This window comes from Rissa tridactyla, chromosome 11 (genome assembly GCF_028500815.1).
Source record: "Rissa tridactyla isolate bRisTri1 chromosome 11, bRisTri1.patW.cur.20221130, whole genome shotgun sequence".
Lineage (NCBI taxonomy): Eukaryota > Metazoa > Chordata > Aves > Charadriiformes > Laridae > Rissa > Rissa tridactyla.
Window position 1 is genome coordinate 13,835,706 of NC_071476.1, and position 25,350 is coordinate 13,861,055.

The window sequence follows — 25,350 nt, forward strand, 5'->3', positions numbered from 1 at the left end:
AAGAAAAAAAGAAAAAAGAAAAAAAGAAAAAAGAAAAAAAGAAAAAAGAAAAAAGAGGGAGTTTCCTTCTAATGACCATATTTTGCTGCAGAATATGTTTTTTAATAAATAAAATTTGTATTCATTTAAGACAAGCTTCAGTAATCTTACCAATTCTTTTCCATTTTGATACTAGTAAGATCCATTAGTTTCTATAGTCAGTTATTTGCATTTATGATCAATAAAGCTATTAGATTTGGAAGATACTTGACTGACCTGATGAACAGCCTGAGACGATTCTGGATACAATGCCGTTATCAGATAGTGTATGACCCGAGTCTCAAAGAGAGTCAGAAGAGTTCAACTGATTCTAATCGGTTTAATCACATCTCTGCTTTCCATATACTTACACAGACAGTGGGTACTGCATTTAACATTTTGTATATCCAGAACTGCATTTTAACACTTCATGCTGCAGTGAAAGTTGAATCAATACATAGGCTATATATGAAGGATTTCTTTGTATTGTATACTTTCATAATTTAATTTAGAAAACGTGTCCCCCATTTGCTTTACATGTCACCTTGACTATATACAAGACCTTTTTTCTAAGAAACAAGTTATGACGCATTCACATTTGAGGTGGATGAAGAGTCAGCTGAAAAATATCAGTTCTACCCTGAATACAGCAGATATACATTTGATGAGACAATAAATGCTTATCTAAGATATGTTGGACCTATCCTGGAACCATTCCCTGTATTCAGGGAATTGTTAAAATTATCATTTTGCTGTAGAAAGTGCATCTTTTTTCTTCCTTTTTTTTTTTTCTTTTTTTAAACAATCTCTAAAATTACTCCCATGCTTTACTTAAAATTACTCCCATGCTTTACTTAAAAAGTCTTCTATACGTAAACAATAGGACAGCACATGCTGAAACTCGGTAAATTAAATTCAGAGCATCAGGAAGGCATTTACTTGATTAAATGCACAGGTACTTTGAGGTGACCGAAAACACTGGCATAAACCCACAATGTGAAAGCCTCACTCGCACAGCAGGTTCAGCACAGAGCCATCTCAGAGGCACAGCAGTGGGCTTGATGACTGCTGTGTCCTTTTTTACACATCACGGAATCTTCAGAGTTGGAAGGGACCTCTAGAGATCATCTAGTCCAAGTCCCCTGCTAAAGCAGGATTGCCCAGAGCACGTTACTCAGGACTGCATCCAAGCAGGTCTTGAAAGTCTCCAGAGAAGGGGACTCCACACCCTCCCTGGGCAGCCTGTTCCAGTGCTCTGTCACCCTCACCGTAAAGAAGTTTTTTCTCATATTTGTTCGGAACTTCCTATGTTCCAGCTTGTGCCCGTTACCCCTCGTCCTGTCACTGGGAACCAATGAAAAGAGTCTGGCACCATCCTCCTTAAACCCACCCTTTAGATAATTGTAATCATTAGTAAGGTCTCCCCTCAGCCTTCTCTTCTCCAGGCTAAAGAGTCCCAGCTCTCTCAGCCTTTCCTCGTAAGGGAGATGCTCCAATCCCTCAGTCATCTTTGTTGCCTTACGCTGGACTCCCTCCAGTAGTTCCCCGTCTCTCTTGAACTGGGGAGCCCAGAACTGGGCACAGTATTCCAGCTGTGGCCTCACCAGTGCAGAGTAGAGGGGGACAATGACCTCCCTTGACCTGCTGGCCACACTCTTCCCTACGCAGCCCAGAATTCCGCTGGCCTTCTTGGCGACAAGGGCACATTGCTGGCTCATGGATAATTTACTGTCTACCAAGATCCCCAGATCCTTTTCTTCAGAGCTGCTTTCCAGCAGGTCCACCCCTAACCTATACTGGTGCCTGACATTCTTCCTCCCCAGGTGCAGGACCCTACACTTGTCCTTGTTGAACCTCATTAGTTCTTCTCTGCCCAGCTCTTCAGCCTGTCTAGGTCACGCTGGATGGCAGCACGGCCCTCTGGGGTGTCAGCCACCCCTCCCAGTTTGGTATCATCAGCGAACTTGCTGAGGATACACTCTGTCCTCTCGTCCAGGTCGTTGATGAATACGTTAAACAATACTGGTCCAAGTATTGACCCCTGGGGGACACCACTGGTTACAGGCCTCCAACTCAACCCTGCTCCATTAATCACAACCCTAACCCACATCCTTACCCACTCCTGAGCCCAGGCATGGGAGCAATGCCCATCCAGCCACAGCCCTTCAACTAAATGTGGATGACTTCTCACAAAATCAGCCTGTTTGATAGGCTTTAGAGGAGGGAATTTTTGTCAGCAAAACAAGTATTTCCTAGGATTCACATATATAAAGAAGGAATTTCAAAACTCAGGAGTTTGAGTTTGTTCCCCTTTGTCAAATCTGATGTTTATCAGAGCAATCTTCACTGTGAAGAGCGCTGAGCATCTTTTTTTAAAATGTTATTTTTCACATTATGTATTGTCTGCATGCCAACACTGTTATCTGATACCAAATGATGGTAAGAGGATGTGATATTAACCACCTAGCAAGAACACCTTTAAATTTTCTTGATGTACAAGGATAAAAATAGTTTGCACTACTCCCTCCATAAGGGGTAATACTTACAGGAAAGATGTTTGAAGAGCTTTTTAAAAATAACAGCTCAACAGAAAAGTCTTAGCAGGGATCTGGACTTCAAGTCAGCACTGCCTGCAATATGGGGACAGTAGGAGAGAATGCTGTATAATGGAACTGCCACACCTTTACGGGCAAGCAGGTTTCTCAAGTGAGAAATACAGAAAGGTACCTGAAAATTATCTCTGCTATGTCTTCAAAGGGTAAAATAGTTACGTATAAGCCAGTCCCAGCATTCTTATTTCACAACATTAATTTCACAATACATATTCTCAAGTATCTAGTTAAATGCCACACAGGGAGAAATATCCAGCTGTTTGGGTTTTGTTTGGTTTGTTTTTGTGATTTGGTTTTTTTCATTGTCCAATATTTCAGTATTTCACATACAAACTTATTTTCAGATATTTCAAGCACTGATTAGAATTCATCACTACTGTCATGCATTCCATATGTTCATTTAACCTAAAGCTAGAGCTAGTGACATGGCAAAATCCCTTTTATAGTGGTAAATCTCATTTCTAACCATAGCCCAGAAATTTAGCAAATCATGTCAGCAGTTTAATAACTTTCTTGTTAAGGTTAAATGTTTTTCCCCTGATATTACTCCAAGTTGACAAATGAGAAGACTAACCATTTGAATGTCAGAATTGCACCAAGGAAGCAGGCCTTCAGAAGTTAGATGGAGTCTGCTTATATTATAATCCACATTTCATAGGGATACAGACACTGAGGTGGTAACGAGCTTGCTCAAAACTGCTGTACTTTCCAGAATTTTCAACAGTCAACAATCTCAAACTTATCACGCTGAAAGCATGCAAGTATGTTTGTAGTGCAGTGAATCTGTCTCAGCTTTTCATTTACCCAAAGTAATTTTCTAGTCAACTAGTTCAATCATGATTGCAGTGCCTTAACAAGATCTTAACTTCTCTCTTTTTGGAATAGCAGAGAGCCTCCAAAATTCAGAATACCAGCGCCTTACTCAGAGAGCTAACTACACATTATGCAAAGCCTTTGCATCTTCCACGTTAAGTAACAGAAACCATGCACTTGGTGCAAGCCTACAACTCTGTATGTATGAAAAATAAGTTCCTTTCAGGTCCTTTCTACTCCTTTTTTGGTCGCTTCTCCATTCACATTTCTGACTGTCTGTATCTCAGGAACCTTGACATTTGCCAAACATAGCCCCCAAAGCCACTCCCCTCTCTCTCAGCATCACTCCTCTGTGACCCAAAGGCTCATTTACCCCTCGTCTCCTCCCCTTGCAGGCAGCTTCAAGTATAGAGGTATTAACCTCTGTATTGCCATAGACAATATGTATACTTGATAAGGAGACACCAGAGGTAGAACTCTCACGGACAGGAAAATAACTATTTTCTTAGTTTGCAAAAATAGCTTTTAAAGGGTAATACTGAACTTCCTTTGATTGTACCTGCAACACAGGATTTTTCCTAAACAAATAAAGAGTAAAATAAAGCATGAAGACCAAACTCAATTGCCCTAGTATTTGTGAATAGCGATCAGGAACCCAGGAGTGATACTTAAAAGTAAACAAGCCTTTAAATCGTGAGTAAAATATATAAAATTAGTGACTTTTGTGAAGAACAAACCCAGATAATGTTTGAAGACAAAAATGACAATACTATTCTGTGAAAGAAACAATAGTAGACAATCTGGCGAGTAGGATGGCCACAACAGACAGATGACTTCAAAGAAGAAATGAAATTTTAAGGAATTGTCTGTATTAGTTGTGCTTAAATTATTATTTTTCCTGTTGTTTCTCACAAACCATAAGAATAAATAAATGTATAAGTAAGAAAGAAAAGCAAAACAATAAAAAAGCAGTAAAAGTATTTACTTTCCATCTGTAACATACAAATCACACTAGAATTTTAGTAATTCAGAAAAATGTTTGCAGTGAAACTTAAATACCTATAAATCTTGGCTTAAGTTTTAGCTATGTTACAGACTGAGAAGTCTGTGAGTCTTTTGAATGCATAAGGAATGACTCGTAGTTACCCACATAAAACAGGCTCTGCGAGTTTCACATGCTGTCAGTAGGAATGAAGAAAATTCCGTGATTCTGGCTGTAATTTGCTTGAAGGTTTCAGGCAAAGCTTGGCACAGGTGTGCTTAAAAGAGAAAGCACACATCCAAATTCTGCCTCTTAGCAACAAGATATAAACTTAGTATTTGATTTAAAAGGCAGGTGATGAATCACAAATCTTCATAAATAAGGAGATGGTAATACACCCTCTTTGCATGGTGTAAATGTCATGAGAGGAGGAGATGGAAAGCGAACTATCACACAGCTAAGCCACTACCATCTGCACAATTAATATATGTTCTAAGCAACGAGGGAGTAGGAGGGAAAAGCATCATCACTTATGACTATGTAGTCATTAGCCAAGATCCTAATCTTCATTAGACAAACGAATTAAAACTCACCATTTATTGAAGCTGTCACAGTGGCTCCAAAACAATACTCTAAAAATGGTCCCACTGGAGTTGGATGAAAACGATGCATTTTGAAGGAGTAGTTAGTAAGCAGAAGCGTGACATCAAGATAAACTGATAATCTAATGCTATTAATCTAAGGCAACCCTCCTCCCTCCCCGTCCCGTCCCCCCCCCCCCCCCATTTTTACAATAAGGAAGAAAAGGAGGAAAAGAAAATGACGCATATCACAAATTTTAGAGGAAAAGGATAAAAAAGGCCTGTAATTGAGTGAAAAACTGACCATAAAATCACAACTGGCTTTCCAAAAGATTTAGAAATTGTACACACTTTACATTAGGAAATTGCTGAACAAAAAGCCTGGATGAGCACAAGCACGCAGTGATAAGGCAGAACAGCAGAGTTAAGCAAAGTCATAAGGGGAGAGGATAATGTGTTTTCAAAGCAACCATGAGGAGGCTGGACAACCTTGTCAGTGCTGAGAATATATTTGATGAATTATAAGTGAGGGGGGAAACCTCTTACTCTGCCAGCCACAGATCTCAACTTACCTATACAATTTATTTTCATTACTACTCCGTAATTAGGTAATGCTCAAAAGTAATGCTCAAATGGGGAAGGGGAATGTTTTTGCTAACATTGACCCTTTTGCCAACACTGAGAGGCACTTGTTTATCTAAATGGAAACCCTCCTATGTTTCTGGCTACAAAATGGCTTCACTAAAACTTTTTTAGTAGATAAATCCTCTGATGCAGAGCTGACACCCTGTTCTCTTAACTGATACCACACTTTCAGGATGGAGGATGAAAGATTATTTGTTGCACTAGGCCTGAACTACCAGTGTCTTCTAAAAAGCACTTTGAACATCATATTTTCCAGGGCTAGTAAGAACAGCTGAACAACAAATAATTGCAAGGAATATAACTTTTCACTTGCTCAGACCTGTCAAAAATAGCGAACACAAATGAACCCTCATTTTCTGCTTATTTCTCTCAACTGAAATGGAATTTTAAAAGTTTGGAAGTACGAGAATACCTTATTTCTATAAATACTTCTGTTTTTCTGCCACATGCACAACATTAAATTTGCCATATTCCCACTCCATTTTGCAGGGGTGGGAAATTCAGGAATATAGTAGTGATATTCTGAGATATTTGCTCAGGCCCAGCAAACTCTCTCTGCTTATCAGCTTGGCCATCAGTAACATATCTAGCATAAGACAAAATGCAATATACAGATCCATTACTCAACAAAGCAAAACTAAACACCATTTTTGCTACTTATTGCACTGACATGCAACTTAATAAAAAAAAAAAATCTAAGTGAGAAAAACTGGTTTATCAATGCTTTTTTTTTTTTCTTTCATAATGTTGAGTCATAATTATTTCTCCTTTTTTGAAGCGATGTAGTTCAGGCATTGCATCTATTAGTCATGTATTTCCTAATTGCCTTATATTGATCTCACATCTATACCTTCCTCTGAACAATCTCTAATAAGAACCTGTAATGGCTAAAATGAATAGCAAATTTAACACTTAATATTTACTTTGATTCTTGACATTAAACAAATATTAGTCTATGCCCTTTTCCTCATGTTCAATTCTGTGGGGTAGTATTCCAACTGCTAACCATCTCAGTGCCTTTATTCAGTCTTACCATTATTTCTGTGATCAGGACACAGCCTATTTTCCTAGCAATCCCATGGATCACAGCTATTGATTGTAATGAAATTAAAGCTGTATTGAAATAAAATGAAAAGATGACGCTTAAGGAAAATTAAATGTGGTGAAGTAGACAAGATGTGACCAGATAAGACAGATGGAATGGGAGTCTATGTCCTTCAATATATGAAAAATGCCTTCACTGGTCATTAACACAGGAAATAAAAAAAAAAAAAAAATAAAAAAAAAAGCATAACACCACAGTGTCAGAATCTGAAACATCCCTATATATAATGTTTTGAGGTGGTTTTGGAAATAATTAATGTCAAGTGTTCAATATAACAAAAGAAAGAATGCCATGATACGCAAATACATGGTAAGTTAAATCGAAGTTAAATACAGTTAAATCGAAGAAGGAGCAGAAGAGAGATGACGGCAGGAAGCCTGACTTAAACAGCAAACTGCAGTTGCTGTTGATTTACATGAGTGGGACCCCACACGTAGCATCAATGGGTACCTACAGAAACACCTATGCAGGAGGAAGGTTTCTTCCTAGTCCTTGTGTATGAAGAACTTTATACTCCCAAACAATGGGATTTTTGTCTCTTCTGGAACTGTAACTTCGGGGTTTTTTCAGTTTGTTTGGTTGGTTTGGTTTGTTTTTTAAGCTAGCTAAATATTTTTAAAACATCATAATTTTGAATCCTGCAGGATAGGTATCTGGAAAAGACTTCAGGACCCTTCAGAATCAGGTTAAGTTTTATGTATTTATATTATCAAAGACATATGTAACTGCAAACTAAGATCACCTTCCTGGGCACCAGCACCCAACATTCTATCAGTATCCTTCAGTCTGAATTGCATGCAAATAATTTCCCTGAAATTATATTGTGTCTTCTCTATGACATAAAAACATCTTGCATGAGAAGCTGAACACAGAAGGCTATGAAAAAGTAATTAATCTTGACTATATGTTCAGTACATCTTCTTTCAAAAGGAAATAAAATACTCAGTGTGGTTGGTGGGGAAGGCAGGGGGAGAGTTGTTTAACACACAGCAATGCCTTTACACAAGTCTTTTTCAGATAAATATTTCAGTCTAGAATGTATTTTCTTGAAGGCATACCAAAGTTATATGAAAATGACTAATGGCATATCTTTCTTATGGCTACTCTATTACCTCTTTAAAAATCCAACAGCAACAAAAGTCATCTGTCTGTCGTACGTGACAATTCTCTAGCAACACTAACACTGTGAAACAATATTCAAAGGCATAAGGTAGTATTTGTACATTAGAATTATATGTGCTTTGGAGACCCTCTTGTTGTAGAAACAGCCCACAGACTAACGTTTAAAGATGCACAGTGCTTTATTCTCAGTTGTTAGCCAAGAATAAACTGTAGCCTAGGATATAATTATGAAATAAACTTCTAATGTGTATAATTAAAAATAAAAGGAGAGAGGGATGAATATTCAGCATGCGCCTCCTTGCCTTTGTCTTGTTTCCCATCTTGTGCACTGATTGTCATCTCTGCTTTTTACATACAGAACCAAATTGAACAGATACAAACTATATTCTAGAGAGAATGATAAAATGAAAACACAGATGATGAAATCTCACTGAAATGATTGAGCTTATCAGCAAGGTCTAAAAATAATTTACCTCCTCAGCTGACCACATACATTCTGTAGTCATCCGAGTTCAGGGGATTTCTAAGCTCTTTCCAAGTGGTATTCAGTGCCTGAAATTTGTAATATTTTGGTAAAAATATCTACAAAGTAGATTGTGAGAAGCCTTAGCATCATGGTAAATTAATGTTTTGTTCCTCTCCCACATAAGCAGAAGCATTCAGAATTTTGTTGGAGTGTTTCTTCCTATGCAGTATGTCAACTATATTGCCTTGTTAAGGTACATGGTTATTATTGTAAAACACACATCTTGGTTTTATATATATATAAATATATATATACACACACGTATATATATAAAAATATATAAATATAAATATATATATATGAACTACGTAGAGACCAATTATTGTTAGCTAATTTTGGCTAGCATTTCCACCAGTAACAACTACCATAAAAACTGGCGCGACAAAGAAAGCCACAAATAGCAAATGACGAAAAAGGGGGCAGAATTCGTAGACAGTTGTATTGTAATAAAGAAATTTTTTCTTCTAGCTCCGCCATTTCTGATGTTTACCCAGAGATCTCCAAATGGAGATAGTTTCAGGATTGACAGCAATAACACACTAAAGGGGTTTAGAAAGTTATGGTCCATGAGAGGGAAGCCTGCAAAATAAATGCTAGAACACTTGGTCCTAACCATGCTGCACCAGTTTCAGTTAACTGAAACAGAAATCTCAAAGCCTTTTTCCCCAACAGCTACTCAATCCTTCATTTTTTTCCATTCTGACACTGAAGAGGATGTGCCATAACATTTTTCAATATAAACTGAATAAATTTTCCATAAGCACTTTAAATAAAAAAAAAGCACTGGCGTGCAACACCTTCTACAGTAAAACTAACTTAGTCTTGCATTGGTTGTTACGGTCTATCTCTACATTTTCTAAGTGGAAACAAATGTTAGCTTTATAATCCCCAGTGGCTTTACAACCCTGCACAGGCCTTTGGGAAAAGTAGATGGTTTTTTGCATAAAATGTTCGTATGTTTTTATATGCCTTTCACTTTTCAGGATAAATTGTTTGAGCAAATATTTTTAAATGTCAGAGTTTTAAAATAGAGTCCCAAGAGAGAGACCGTTGTCAGCAAATGACAACACACTTATAAGCTGTAACTATTTTCACGCCATTTGTGAATTGTCATTCACTATCAGCAACAGTCATCATACAACCAAAATTGTAACCCATCGAAAGATGCCATATATATACCATAGTCTGTATTTATTACCATTTTTTTAAAAAAAGTGTTCTCAAGAATGATGTATTGTACCATATGAAGATGGACAAAACATAATGATTTCTCAATTCAGAAGCTGAGGAGGAGAATGCACTCTGGCAAACTCTCCCCGTGAAATGCTGCATGTGGACTTACAGTTCATATATGAGAATAACTTAGGGACCTGAACATTTGTTTTTTTCTGTCAGCTGCCCAGAAATGAGAGTGTCCACAGACTACAAGCCATGGAGATCTATACAGTATTCATTACAGACACTTGAAACACCTTCTGCTACAGAGACAGCAATTTCTGAGGGACCAGTCTCCTGGTCACGTCACTGAGGTAATGGCCAAGGTCCTTTTTGTTCTGACACAAACATGTTTGCACGTAGTTCTTTCCTTGTGGTTTGATCTCACAGTCTCTTTCTGGCCCCGAGACATTTTTCCCATCTGCTCATACAGATGGCACATTCAAGTGAATTTAAAAGAATGGTTTTTACAAACTTCTTCTGTTCTCTTTCTCCTCAAATTACATGGTTCTAGACTAGCAGAAGGCAGGGACTGTTCTAGGGATGCCTAGTCAAAAAGAAAAAAGCACCAGAAAAAAGTATTGCCTTCTTACACAAGTGATTTAGAGAAGAAAAACTATTTCCTGAATGGCTAATGCAAATGCCTGCACTGTAGCCTAAAGATCAGTGATAAGAATGGCTTAAAAGTGCTTTTCTGCAGATACTTACACACATCTCTGGAGTTTGGAGAACTTATCTGGAAGCACAAAACCCCCAGAATTTCTTGTAACTTATCCTAGTTTCTCTTCTTCTAAGCAGGACTGAATATTATTCAAAGAAAAGGTCTCCTCAGCTGCTTTGCACATTGAGGGCAAATTTGCACATTTAAGTTTTCAGAGGAATAAAGAAATAGAAAACAGAGGCAGGACATTATGGTAAAAATACTGAAAAAATAATACTTGGATTTTAGGAATTTAGGCAATTCTTATTTCTCAGAAATCATTTTACCATTTTGTAAAGCTCAATAAAAAAAAAACTTGATAAAACAGTGGGTGAACAAATCGTCTCTTCACAGAAAATGCTTTCAAAAATAAAGGAAAAGTTTTTTGAAAAAAAAAAAATCACTAAAACTAGATGTTTAACTAGAATGAGAAATAAGCCCAAGTACTTGCACCTTCAGATAAAACACTTGCTAGAAAAAAATGCTCCATTCATTTAAGAAATAGCATTCAACACTGTCTTACGGTAAATGTTCATAGAAGCGTAAAAAAAAACCAAAAAACAAACCAACACCCCAACCTCATCTGTACAGTCACAAGAATAACTAAAAGTATTTGTGACCCACAGAAATGGGGGAAATAAGAGGTATTATTAGTTTGAAACAAAATATCATAACATGCATTTTTCTTACACATGCAAGGCCTTAAAATTTCACTCTGAAAGCTCTCTTACCCTGTCCCTACTTAAGACATCCCTCTTAGATTTTATCAATTTTAGACAAAAAAGATGTACAAGTAGAACTTCATTCGTATATACAAATATATACATATAGTATATATGTCACCTATTTAAGCATGTGTGTGTATACAACACATATAAGATCCATCTCATTAGCTGAGTCTTGACCAGAGCATTCTGAAATTTTATGTATGCCCTTCCTATACGAAAATTTCCATTGTCAGGATCACCAACTACCAGCTAAAATGACATGATAAAAGACATTACAGAAGGGAAATAAGATAGATTGCTGTAAGTCTAAATTATGCTAATATTTAAATTTAAATTCAAGATGAAATGTTTGATGACCTCTATTTGTTTTTGGAATATGCAATACCCTTGGAGCAACTTTTACATGGTTCTATAGCTGATGGAGTTTTTGTTGCTAATATAGAGTAAATGCCACAGTTTGTCTGTTAGGCGATAAAACTCGGAATTTTCACTTCATTGCAATGTAATAATCTTGGATAATAGAGCTTTTAATGGAAGAGATTCCTGTGACTTAAAGCTTTTTCCTTATTAAGCTTAATTGAATTAATTATTTGCATACTAATGATTTAACAGCCACTTCATACGAAATAAAAGCAAAAGACCTTCTTGAATACTTATCCCATACTTAAGATCTAATAAAGGAACTGAAATAGAAAGATATCTTTGTTTTCTTTCAGATAGGGGAGGTATTTAAAATGCAACTACCCTCCCTCCTGCTGCGGACAGAGGTGTTCTTAAATGATACCATTCCAAATCCTACAGCAAAATGCATCTTTAATCTATGACTCCTTAATTGAGAAAGATATTTATGACAGTCAGTGATCTCCTCTTTATTCCAAAAAATTGCATCTTTCCTAAAATCGGCTTATTTTGTGAATGGGCTGTTAGGTAGGAAAAGTGGAACAATGCGATTCTAAGGAAAATGGAACAGATTTGTATCTATAAAACAGGTATCCCAAGGTGCATATGAAGGCTGGCATTTTATAATTCTTCATAATAATGCTCAGCATTTATGTAGTGGTTTATGGGATCAAAGCACTTTACAAACAAATTAATTAATCTTCACAACACCCCTGCGAGAAGACAGGGTTTAGTATTGCAATTTAATAAATGGAATAACTGAGGCAGAGGTGTATGATTTGTTTCATGTCACAAAGAGAGTCCAGATCTTCAGTTTATATATCATTAGAAATAACAGTAGTAGTATTTCTGTGCTGAATTCCTTGTGACCTTCAAAGTAGCTATTTGCATGATTAAGGAAAAAAATCTGGCCCCAAAATCTTGGGCCAGAGCTGATACCTTGTTTACTTAAAACAACAATGAATTCACTTAAGCAACACGCTGGGATTCAAGTTGTTTTCCTTATGCTGGATCTAGAATCACTGTGCAAGACAAGAGCTGGTATCTGATGGGTCCTGCCCTAGGATTTCCAAATAATGAGATTGGCATGGTAATGCTTCCTTGTTAATGCAGATGATGCTTTGTACTCAAAATTCTACATAATTGTGCAACATTCTTCATAGGTAATTCAAATTTTTTCCAGTCTCCAAAACAGCTACATGACTTCAATTTGAGACGGTTTACTACACTTGCATTTATTTATGCCTGTTTCCAAAAAGTTCCTGCTTTGAACACCTGCATGCAAGATGCAAAGGTTCTTATTAATGTGTATGTGTACTCTAACAGCCTTGACAATTTGGACACAGAAATCCAACTCACCTCATTTCTTGCACAAAACTAAACAACTGCATGTCAGACTGAATTAACTTCAGCGAGTGTTGGCAACTGAAAGTTCAGTAACTGAACCTATGGGCATGAGCACTAGCACAAAAAAAATTACCCACTTAACATAAAGGAAACACTTGTTCACAGTACTGAGATTCTCATGTTCAAACAAGTCTTAAGCAAACAAATTACTTTTCACTTATTTTTTGCAATGCTTGCATATGCCCTTATTGTCATATAGAGAAATTTAGTATTATATGTTTACATGAGATAAAAAGAATGACAAGAAGTGATATCCAAAATTAAGAAAACTTACATGTTTAACTGGGACAACAGAAAGCTACCATATTTTAAGACAAACTTCAGAAAATTTACATTCAAGAAAACATTTTCAACCTGAAGTTCTGTGTCATTGCATGACACATGGTGCTTCCACTGGGCCAAAATCACTAGGACAGAGACAGTAAAAGGGTGTAATATTCAAGATGGTTATCGTATTTTTCAAATTGGCATTTAACATTTACATTTTTGGCCCTCAAATTCACATTACACTTTTACTGGTCATTTGATGTCCCTGGCATGACACTTTCAAGGCCTTCATGAAGATATGCGTGATGTTTATAATTTTTTTTTTCTTTTTTTTAAACAAATGGCAACACTACGTTGAGATGCTATTGAAAGAGGAAGCCAGTGCAAAAGCTGATATACTAGAGCGATAGAATAGCATCTCACTGTAGGGCTTTTTTTTGTTGCTACAAGGTACCTTATTATAATGTTTATTTCCTTTTCTCCCCTGCGGCTAGGCAAGACCCCAGTTTGAGTGAAGGGCTGCACAGCCAAAAGAGGCATCAATGTGATGGAACCAGAAACACTGTCCCCTGGACAGTTACCATCACCAGGACTACAGCATCCAAAATAACACCTTCCCCCCAAGAAAAGAAGCCTACGTCCTTTTTATCCTTTCTGAAATCCCAAAATGGAGAAAGATTAAAATGACCTTCTTTTTTGATAAATATTTTGCTTAGCATGAAAGGGCATTAAAAAGTATTTTAACTTCTGTCCACCATCTGGAAATATGCTTTTGTAGCAAAAAGGCAGGACAGATCTCCTGTCTCTTTCTTGCAGAGGAAGTCTGGGAATTTACAAGGATATCTGAAATCTTATGCAAAGTCCAAAGATGTAATTTTAAATCCAGCTATCACAAATGATTTTATGGTCCTGAAAGTGAAAAATGGAAATTTTAACTCCAAATCATGCTTAGGATTTTAATCAAAAAAATACGCCCGGGGGGTGGGGCAGGAGGCGGGGGGAAGAAAAGAAAAGGGAAAAGTAGCAAAAGAAAGATCAGATGATTTCCTGAAGGTGTCTGGTGTGAACAATTCACCTGTCAAACAGTGTGTTCTGAGAACTAAAGGCATTTAGAAAGGCAATTGCTTTTTAAATTGTCCATCAGATTTTGTAGACAATAAGCTGTATATGAGAAGTTAAATTGATGAACAAGTCTATTAATACCACAAAAATGCCCAAGGCTATTTTAATACAGCAAAGTGTGGGAGAGTCTATTTTACTTGCAACAGTGCAAATTTCCAAGCAGCTGAAACCAAGTGAGCAGACAGCAGAAGGCACAGCTGAGACAACACAAAATCCAAGCATCCAGGACTATTTTGAATTCACATGACTCAATACTGATAGCAAGAAGTAATAAGAGGACAAAGCAAGTCCATCATGCACATAATTGTCTCATTTACAGGAGATTACCAGGTTGTATCTGTTGAATAGTAAGGAATTATTGCTAGTTGGGTTGGAAAATTATAGTTAGCAATGTATTAAATAAAACTTGGCAAGTAAAACTGTTGGGCTTTCAAATAGGAAAAGTCTTTCATTTCTGACAAAACTCTGTTCTACTTCCTTCTGGTTTTCTTTTGGCTAAAAGGGATGGAAATGTCATCACCTGACAGGATGTGGCCCCTATCAGAAGTTCGTGCATATTCTATTCTTCAGCAAAACACACCCACAAGCTTCAGTTACAAAAAGCATAAAACTGGCCTACTGAAGAGACACAAAAGTATACAGTACTCTTTGTCATGTACTTATCAGTCCTCCACGACTAACCCACTGCCGCAGAGTTCACATTAGGTCTGTTAGGAGAAGCGTATGTAAGAGTGAATATCTAAAAGCAGCCTGATAATGGTGCAAAACCACACGAAACATCTTTGTCTTCACCCACTTCTTTAACTATATTTAACCCTAGTATTCTAAACAAGTTCCTCCTTATTCTGACACCCAACACCAGAATGCTCTCTTGCAGTAAGGAGGTGAGTTCCAGAAAGACACGATAAGAAAGCAAACAGAAGGGTCTCGCTCATCACCCTTCTCAAATCTTGCATTCCAACCCTGGAAAAAACCTCAGAAAACTTCCCGTGCTTCCACAGGCTGCAAATTTCAGACAAGTGTTTCTTCCCCAGAATTACACAGAATAAGTCAGAAGAAATCTGAATTTTCTATCTGCATTTTAGAACGGATTTGATGTCAAAAGTCAGGGGAAAATTTGTATATTATATATAAAAATAAATTTAGGAAACAACAAATCTTACCTACCATAGCAACTACTTCTGCTATACGTATTATATAAACCAGATACTTTAACATGCAAAAATCTAGTTAAAGACATTTCTTTTCCCGAATTCTGGCTAGATATCTTATTCAAGCTTTGCTCAGCCTATTGTAAACTGATTGTTATCCTAGATTTGAATCTTGGTCCTCTAAATTTACTTTTCTATATATGTTGTGCAACCACCAATAGCCTATTGGAAGTCATTTTAACTACCAACGCATAGTAATTTTCCCTGTAATGACTCTTTATTTAAGACTATATGTTGCCATTTTCTACCATTTTAGTGATTTAAGTATATCGTCTATTGAGTGTCCTGGTCTTAGCAGCAAAGAAGAATTTTCTTGCCAGATGGAATATGAAAATGATATGAAACCCCCCCTTTTTTGTTTAAATAGAAAAAAAGAAAGTTCAGTCATATTTGCAAATAGCATACTGCAACAGGAATGCAAAAAAAAAAAAAGTGTTTTCCCAAAACATAAATAGGTGGCAGCTATCCCTCAGACATAAAAATCCTTCTAAATGTAGAAGTAATCAGTATGCCATGTTCTCTGTAAAAACTTGGTCACAATTCAGTTATTCAGTTATGCCCTTAACTAATGCCCTGTAGCACTGAATAGGGCAGGCTATGAGGACGTCATAACTACCATATAGATGTCTACAACCATTATTAGCCATTTCTCTCCCCCCCACACCCCTTTCGGTGACAGCATAAGCCAGATGCTTACAAAACTGCCTCCTAGTCCTTCTTGAAATTTACCTTCACAATCTTAAATCTAATCAGATCTGACATGCATACCGTCTATGGGTTCTGTGAGGAAAAACAAAAAGAACAATGTTAAGAGATCACTGCTTGCTATATCCAAAGTAGAAATTAAACTATAGGCACATAAAAGAATGGAACAGTTACATTTATACACTGCCATTTTGGTAATAAGCTCACTTGCAGTTCAATGAATTTGGTTACAGCAATCAAGGTAAATGAAACTGAATTCACAGAAACATGTATACATATGTTTACATTTATACACACATGTTTATATATAGATGTATGGGGAGGCAATAGTAAAAACTTAAGACTGATATTTAAAGGAATCTCAATTTAGTGGAATGCATCTCAAAGTAAGAATATGCCACTGCAAGTATAAGCTAAAGTAATTTCATGCAGCAATAATAGTAGTGATTTTCAGAACACTAATAGCATACATGTTTTTTTTAAAGATATGTGGAAATTAATAACAACAAGCAGGCATTTTTAAGATATGTGGAAATTAATACTAAGCAGGCATTAAATATATCACTACTGTGGACACTTTAAATCACATTAACTTTGAATTAATGTTAGATGAAATAGCTAGTTGAAGTAGTTAAAGCTATTTAAAGCTATAAAACTGAAACCTTAACATTAGAATCACATAATTGATTGCCACATGGTCCAGTGAAGGCAAAAGCAAAATATGGCCAATTACATAATTCTGTTGTGTTACCAATATCTGTATTTGCCCCATCCAACCCAATGTTTGAAAGATGTATTAGCCAGAAAGCCTTTCTGAGACCTACTCAGCTGAGTCTAAGGAAGAAGAAGAAGGATCTACAATTCATCAAAAAAATCATACAAAAATTTGTCCATTAATCATTAGTAATTAGGACATATAAGAAGGGGGTTTTGAGGGTAATTATCCAACTATGACAGACCTATAGTGATATTCAGGTTTGTCTATTGCCCTTGACCATCCCCTCTGCAGTCCTCCTTGGAAACAAGCTACATCCTGAGGAGGACAGGCAGATAGAAATTTTACAAACTGGAAAGAAAAAAATAAAGCTAGAAATAGACATACTTCTTTTCAAAACCGTAATAATATGGCCTTTGCAACATGTTCTTATGCAAATACTGTAACATTTTGATATATATTACACACATACATGTACACAGATGCAGTCAAGATTTCTCTAAAACAAAATTACTTATCCAATTAACTGAGACCAAGGAAAAATTTTTCATCCAAATCCATTACCTATTGTGCCTTTAAATATTTTCTTTTTAACCTGAATATGTCACAAAAACTAGAGGAAAACCCTTAACCATAATTTTCCTTTTTTCACTTGAAGAGCAAATAGGGTTATGTTTCCTCCAACACTCAGGACAGGGTGTGTGTGAATTTATCTAAGAGTGGGAGAGCTGTATAGTGACCTATCTACTGTATCCACTCTGAAGCACATCTTTCCAAATGTGGCAAATAACCTCAAGGACCACCCCCCACAGGTTTTAGTATAGAGTAAGGTACGCTGTCAAAAAGAAAGATTTTTCTTATTAAACTGTCATTGCTAGGTCTCCATTTCCATGGAAGAAAAAATAACAATTGTTTTATTTCTCATAATAGCTGATAACGTTAATCTGACAGTCCTCCCAGGACTAGAGGCTATTTAGTCACTCTTACACTAGAAAAGAAAATGGCCTTTATGAATATCCTGTTGTCAAAAGCTGGACCTTTTCTTGCTTTCAAGAAACAAGAGGTATCCTTCCCCTCTTTGCTGTTCAAGTACATAGTTGCAGTAGGACCCATGACAACTGCAGCCCCTAATCCTTTGTGATGGGTAGGGGGAGTACAGGGTGACAGTCATCTTGCTACTGCCCTCAATGTACAATTCATTTCTGCACAACAAAGGTACAAAGGCAGAATTCGCATCCATAATTCATCTTGTACCAGCTAACGGGGTACAAGAAAACACTCGAAATGTACCAAGCAGAGTAGTAAAAGGGATGTAAGATAATCACAAAGATGAGATTGCTAGGTATACTGGAATATTAGAAAATTATTTCCTGATCTGAAATTCTTGACCTAGAGAAAAATTCTTCTAAACACAGCAGTTTGGGCTGTGTGCAAGTTCTACCATAGAAACAACATATAGAATTATTCTAAAACCATTTTGGATACCATATTGGGATTATAAGTATTGAAAACAATACCTCTGGGAAACAAAGGATCAAAGCATTAGTAATGTTTCATCTAATTACATTAAACAGCTTTAAGTAAAGTACATACCAGATTTATCTTTATCACATCATAGAAGATATTAAAACTCATTTGCTACATATGCTCAGTGAAAAGGAGAAAGTTTCACCCAAGACAATGAAGCAATACCAACACCAATTCAGCCAAAAAAGACAACTAAGTTCATTCTTGTAGTGGTCCAGAATATTTTATGCAAAACACTTTCAGAAAAAGTTATCTTATGTAACTAAATAAAAAATTTGCACAATCTTAAAATTTGTGAAAATCACGATTGTTAAAAAAAACCAACACTGAAAGAATAAACTTCAGATTTTAGTTGCCAATTTTTTATTTTCTTTTAAGCCATCGATACCTTGTTTCTTTTGGGAAACAAAAAAACCCCAAAACCTTAGAAAAAGTATTTTTCATGAATGGTTTTAAAGTTTCTAAAGAAATTCTCTGTTTTACTTGATTCTTCTACATAACAAATTTTTGTGAGCTCTACTTACTCTATCAACATTTTCAAAAATAGAAATTATTATGGATTCTTAAGGAGTCAGAACGAAAATTACTTGTCACAAGTAGCAATAAAAAGTCAGAATTATTGAAAATATTAAACTTTATATTTATGTCCTAATTTATTATGAAAAATAATAACAAACATGATGATTTCAGATTCTTAAATTGAAAACTATATCAAAACCTTATTGTTCTCACTCCATTAATGGAAATGTGTGCTAGGTAGTGTTTTTATATTTCACTTTACTATAAATAAAAAGTTTCACCATTTTAAGGAACCAAGTATCTGTTGTTTCCTTGAACAATAACAAAAATTCCTTCAACGGAGGAAAAGGTAAGGAGCCAGGAAAAGCCCAGATCTTTTCCACCAAGTGGAAGATGTTCTAGGTTCTACAATGAAGGATGAAATCAGCATCTTGCACATTAGGAGTGCCTCAAAACCATGAAGTACCTGCTAAGTGAACATTTTCACACTTTTCAACCCCCTTTTCTGGAGGTAAATCATCATCTGGCACAGACTGCAAGAGTCCACGGATCATCCAGACAGGAGGCATTTGAAGCCCAACTCCAGCATAGCAGTGAGAGCACTGATCTAGTCTCTCTCAGTCTCAAGGAGAATGGTTTCTACCTAAAAGCAAGAAGCCGCCTGTCCCGAGAAAGGCATTTTCTGGCACAAGTGACTGGCTAAACTTTATCACCCTGGCAATTTTCAGGTTTGGGTGTGAAAATTGATGTCAAATGCCAAAAGTGTTAAGCCTGAAGGACAGTTTAGGACTTCGTTTTAGACATTTGAGTTCCGGTTTAGTAGCCATGTTCTAAACAAAAGCCTCTAAAGAGAAACATATTAATACCTATCAACATTAGTTATATTTGCGCAGCTGTCTGACTAATTTAAGTAGTTCATGGTAAGGATTTCCAGAAACACCTGCATGTTAAAGTGCAATAGCAGAACTAAAGGCATCCAGATCAGTGACTCATAATAGATAATCTTAATGAGATATGAACTTCATGGTCCACGTTTGTTCAATGACAGAACTAAATATATAAGACTATGCCACTCTCCTTTACTGCTAGGTAGAAAACAACCAAGTCATAAAAGGGCATGCTTCTTGACATGATAGTTATAGGCAGACAACAGAAAAATCTCACTGAAAATGAGAGAAATACACTAATAAAAGTTTTAAGAATTAGCTTCCCCAAAATCATTATTGTATATTATTCTCAAAACGGAAATGACACATTCTAGATTTAAATTCTGCATCATTCTTCTATCTCTCGCTCTTTTTTTAAAAAAAAAAAAAAAAACGTATCAGTGCTTTCTTTTTATTTTGTTACCTACTCACACCATATAAACTCAGACATCTTTTGCAGGAATATATTTAAATCACTTTCTTGGTAATTATTTTTTCTATAAACATTTCTGAACAGAAATTTTCCCCCAGTTTTCAGAACTTCTTAAAAGTGAAGTTATTCTGTTGATTTCTCCAGTCACTAAGAACCTGGATATTTAATCATCACTCTCCATAGTCATACACAATAACAACATTAGGCTGAAAAAACATTTCAAGTCATACCTCTTCTTAGTGAAAATCAGAAAACTGATTCATCTGGGTAGCGTACAAACCAATCTAATATTCAATCAAAAATATTTATAAAGTATATAATTTAGATAAACTAGCAATTCAGCTGCCAAATACATTTTCCCTTTTTTCCTCTAATCCTCATTTTGTATTTATTTCAATTCCTTTGAGGAAGAAGTTCTAAAACCGGCTTTTAATCCAGAATGAGTATTTAAAGTAATATTTACAATCTTACCTGTTCTTAATAAAAGTGTCTGAACTGTACTAAAAATGGCAGTTTATCTATAAAATTTATATTAAAGAAATAAAAATAAATCTTTATCCATTCTTAGAATACTTAAGTTAAAATTGTTTTTAGAATATCATCAATTATATAGAATATAACAACAAAAAGAATAGCAATAACAAAGGGCAAAGAATGGGTTTTAATTTGAAGCCACGATTAAAGGACTAAAAATAAAAGACAGAAGAGTTAGAAATGGTTCACACTGACCTGAGCCCATAAAGGACTGTCCCATCTGGATGCAAACGGATCATTCTGTTCTTCACAGTGACACCATGTACAAATGACTTCTTGTCATTCAGAAAATAGGTATCTGGAACCCACAGCTGATCAGCTACTCTGTTGTCCAGAGTAAGGTTTAGAGGTATTACATTATACGACAGCCTCTTATCCCTCCATGCTTGCTGAAAGTACATTGTCAAGGTATAGTCCTGTGATTATAAAAACAGAAAAAAGTTTGCATTGAAACAGACAGCACACGTGTAAAAAAAAAAAATAAATGCAAATACACATTTATTCATTGCAACTGTTCTTAAAGGCAAACATTTCTGTTCGGAATTTCCCTAAGTAGATTTAGTACTGAATATCTTGTGTATACTTAATAACAGAAATGAGAATACAGAAAAGATGCAGTATTCACATTTTATGAATGACTAGGGAGTTGTCATTTCAGTATTTATAAACAAAACGGAAAAATATTTGTAGATGCTTCACAATCTGCAGTTTATGTAGCACCTTGCAAGCCTGGGAGCTGTAGGAAACAGGAAAATTCACAGTTGTGTATTCCATCTCATGGTCTCCACTGTATTCAATAGAGCTCTGGATCAGCCCTTGTATCTCTGAAGCTGCAGTTACTACCCAAACACTTCTCTAAATTAAAATATCTTCAAAGTCTGTTAACTTTCCCCTGGGCACTGAAATCAATGGGAAGTCTCTGGGAAGTCTCTGAGGTTTCTATGCTGCTAAGTCTTCTACTTAATTTTACAGATGAAGTAACTCTGGTTACTTCAATGGAACAATTCGGAGAGCACAATTAAGCATCTGGGTAAATATATGCAGTATTATGAGACTTGCATTGTCTTGATGCACGCCACTAATGTACAGTACTTTGGAGATGTTTCGATCTTCTGCTGTTTTAGAAAACAAGATAATTACAAAAATTATGTTTTTGTAAGACTTGTTATACAGAGGCAGAATACTCATCACATACTAACCTATACTAAAAAACCTCCATAAATAATACGCAAAGGACCCAGATCACTGGGTCAAGGGCTGTAAAATAACACTGAAGGAATACTAAAAGAAGAACTATTCTAAAACCAGTATTTTGTTTTGCTTGTTCTACAGAACTCATAATCAGGCCTCAGATTATTTTGATTTAGAATTCCTATTTAACATGGACTTCATAAAATACTGACAACTGTTAGCTTGCAAAAGATTGCTTTCAAGAGAAAGTCATTAAAAGCTGCTGTGATTATCAGCAACCCCAGAATTCAGCCACGGCAAAGTATGAAAGTCTCTATGCATCAGTCTGAGCACTTGAAAACAAGAAATCCCACCTAACTTGCACAAATAATTAGCTATAGCATCTCACAAATTAATTTCTAGCAATGCATAACAGAGAAAAGCATGCAAGATATGAAGACATTATTGCATGAATTGCAATATTACTACTCATTAGCTACTTTATATTTCAAAGATCACTATTGAAACTGGTTTTATTGCAGTTGGCAATGAAGCATCAATCCTCCTGCTGAAATACTTTAAAAGCACCTGCCACAACTGTATTTTACAAACATTTTAATTTTAAAAAATATGTTTGACACATGAACACTCCACAGAACTTCTCACAAAATACAAAAAATTTTATTTTGTATTTTCACAGACTAAACTTTCTAAAAAAACTAAACAAAAAAATTCCTGTAAGAAATAAAGAGTGAAATAAAGAGTAAAATAAAGAATAAAATTGATGAAATAAAGATAAATAAAGAATTAAAAAAAAAAACCACACACAGAAAACCCCAAACCTAAAAGCTAAATCTTCCATTTCTAGAAATTTTCTTTTCACAGGACAGCCAAGGACTTGATAAACACCAAATCTCACAAGAGGTACTTGGAAAAGTCACCTTTCTTGGTGAATGGGAAAACAGACACACTAAATTTCTTCCCTTGTTATGTAGAGAGATGGGATTCATCCTACTTAACTTCAAGCCCTGGAGACACATCTCTCTCCACTGATTTTAGGGCATCTAGGGCCATCAGCCCTAACCTACACACATCAGCGAAACACCTCCAGTTAACTGACATGAATTCAAGCCAATGTCAACAGCAAATTGAAAAAGATATCAGATATAACTTTTATTACCAATATCTGAGTATCCAGAAAACTTTTTTCCTTTCTTTATTAGTGAAACTTTTTATGCATAAATTACGTTGGTGTAATTATTCACTTTAAAGTGTACATGGTCCACCCTTAAAAACATGGATAAGGAAGGCCCTTTACAACTATGGCTATTCCAGCAGAGTCCTCTAAGCAATGACACAGCACTTAGAAACAAATTGACCCTGTGTCTTCTACAGAACAGTGTGCGCTCAGATGAGTCAGTATAAATTGTTTTTCTACAGAAATGTTTATTTCCATGGTGGAAACACTCCACATTTTTTAGGTATCTTTCACCAGAAGAGCCCACGTACATAAGCTTCAAAATGCCTCTTCAGTTTTCACTGAAGCAGGGAGAAATTCATAAGAAGAGTTAGGACATTTCTTCCTTGTCAACACAAAACCAGAAGGGTAATGCTGTCCTTACAGTCTTCTTCCTATTTGCGATGGTTAAAGGTTAATCATCTTCACTTGTTCTGCCTTCAGCCCTATGCTGCGGTTGCTAATGGAAGATGTACACCCAGCCCATACACAGAACACTGCTCAGCTTTCATAGGGTGTCACAAACATGAGCAAAACTGCACTGTTACAAGTAGGTAAACACCAATTAAGATTTTCCAATTATTTTAATACCAAATACATTTACCTGGTAACTATTCTAATGTTTTCAGATCAGTTTTAACAATCTGAAACATCTTCCCCTCCCACCACTCCAGGATCAGGATGAGAGGCTGCTTTCAAGAATGTTCCACCTCTGTCTGAAGGATTTTACTGTTATGCTTTGTCAGTGTTCTGCAGTATTTGATTCATAACCAGATACAAGAAAATGTTCAATAATATACTAACAGGAAGAAAATTTATTAGTCTTCATTATATTAATACATCACAACATAAATGGGTGAGCTATGGTAATTGCTCCTCTCTTATCCTTGGAACGTTGCATTTTATTCCTATTCTAAGGAATAATCTACATGTATTAATATATAGCATATATATAGAACATGCTTCCTTCTTCACACCTCAGTAAAAGAGGAAAAGAAGAGGCGGAAGAAAACTAAACATGCATAGTTCAATGCATAAAAACGAATTATATAAAACTGTAAATTTGGAGCACTGGCACAGCTGAAGGAAAAGCCAAGTCACCAGGCTGGGGTTCAGAATCAAACACACTGTTCCAGAAACAGAGCTTGCGTTCCAACTGAGAATTATTTGTCATGTGTTGGCCCTAGTTTTCAGGTGTGACTGGAGTTTCTGGTGTCCAAAACAAGACACCTTAAATATTTTTTTTATTAAACCCTCACAACCGTTCTAATTTAAGTGTGGTTGCTTTTTGAAAAAAAAAAATTAAAAAATGTGTTCCAAGCTGAATATTTCAAAGTATAAGGGATTAGTTAGAAAAAAAAAAAAAAAAAAAAGGAAAACCTGTCACATAAACTGCAATTCATGCTTTAGAAAGGAGGGAGGCATCTGTTTTCAAAATCCCAAATGAAACAGTAATTCAAAAAGACAATGTGCAGATACAAAATGTCCCTGAAGTATCCCAAGACACTTTATACTTTGAGATTAAGAACATGCTTGCCTAGCAAAATACTACAAGAATAAAGTCTGTTAATCTCGCATTAAATGTGGGCATTCCCCTCTATTCTAAGGATAAACATCAAAACAAACGTGCAAGTATCTTGTCTCTTTAGGAAGACAGGCACGCAAAAGAAGTATAGGAATAGAAGTGGCTAGGTAAAGGATGATTTTAAGTTGTTAAGGCCTTAGCATCCTATTAAATTCACAGTATGGGATTGTTAGAAGCTTAGAGTAAGTATGAAGATGAAATGGGAGTGAATTAATTTAAAAAGCCTAGCACAATGCAGTAATTACAATGAGCTGAAAGAAATACGAAACCAAACTTCATGATGACTGTGTCTGCGTATACCATTAAACAGGCATAAACTAAAAAGGTACCGACTGTTTACAACACAGGCATACAGAGACACATTGTACAAACATAAATAAGTAGGTTCATCAATTACCCTGAGCACGTGTAGCTTCAAATGCTGTACAAAATTTTATTAGCGTAGACAAAGTTACAAGCAAAACTTAGAATATAAACAGGCAAATACTAATTTTTTTGTAAATACACAAATACTATACTCTGTATAGCTTTCATTATTATTCTATT

At 35.9% G+C, this 25,350-nt stretch overlaps 1 protein-coding gene across 2 annotated transcripts in view; it reads right to left on the bottom strand.

Moving 5' to 3' along the window:
- GABRB2 (gamma-aminobutyric acid type A receptor subunit beta2) overlaps positions 1-25,350 on the bottom strand; it is a 175,589-nt gene that overhangs the window by 95,255 nt on the left and 54,984 nt on the right. For both annotated transcript variants that reach the window (XM_054217836.1, XM_054217835.1), the window contains exon 5: positions 21,008-21,228. In XM_054217836.1, the coding sequence (XP_054073811.1) occupies positions 21,008-21,228 (221 nt within the window). The remainder of the gene's footprint in view (positions 1-21,007; positions 21,229-25,350) is intronic.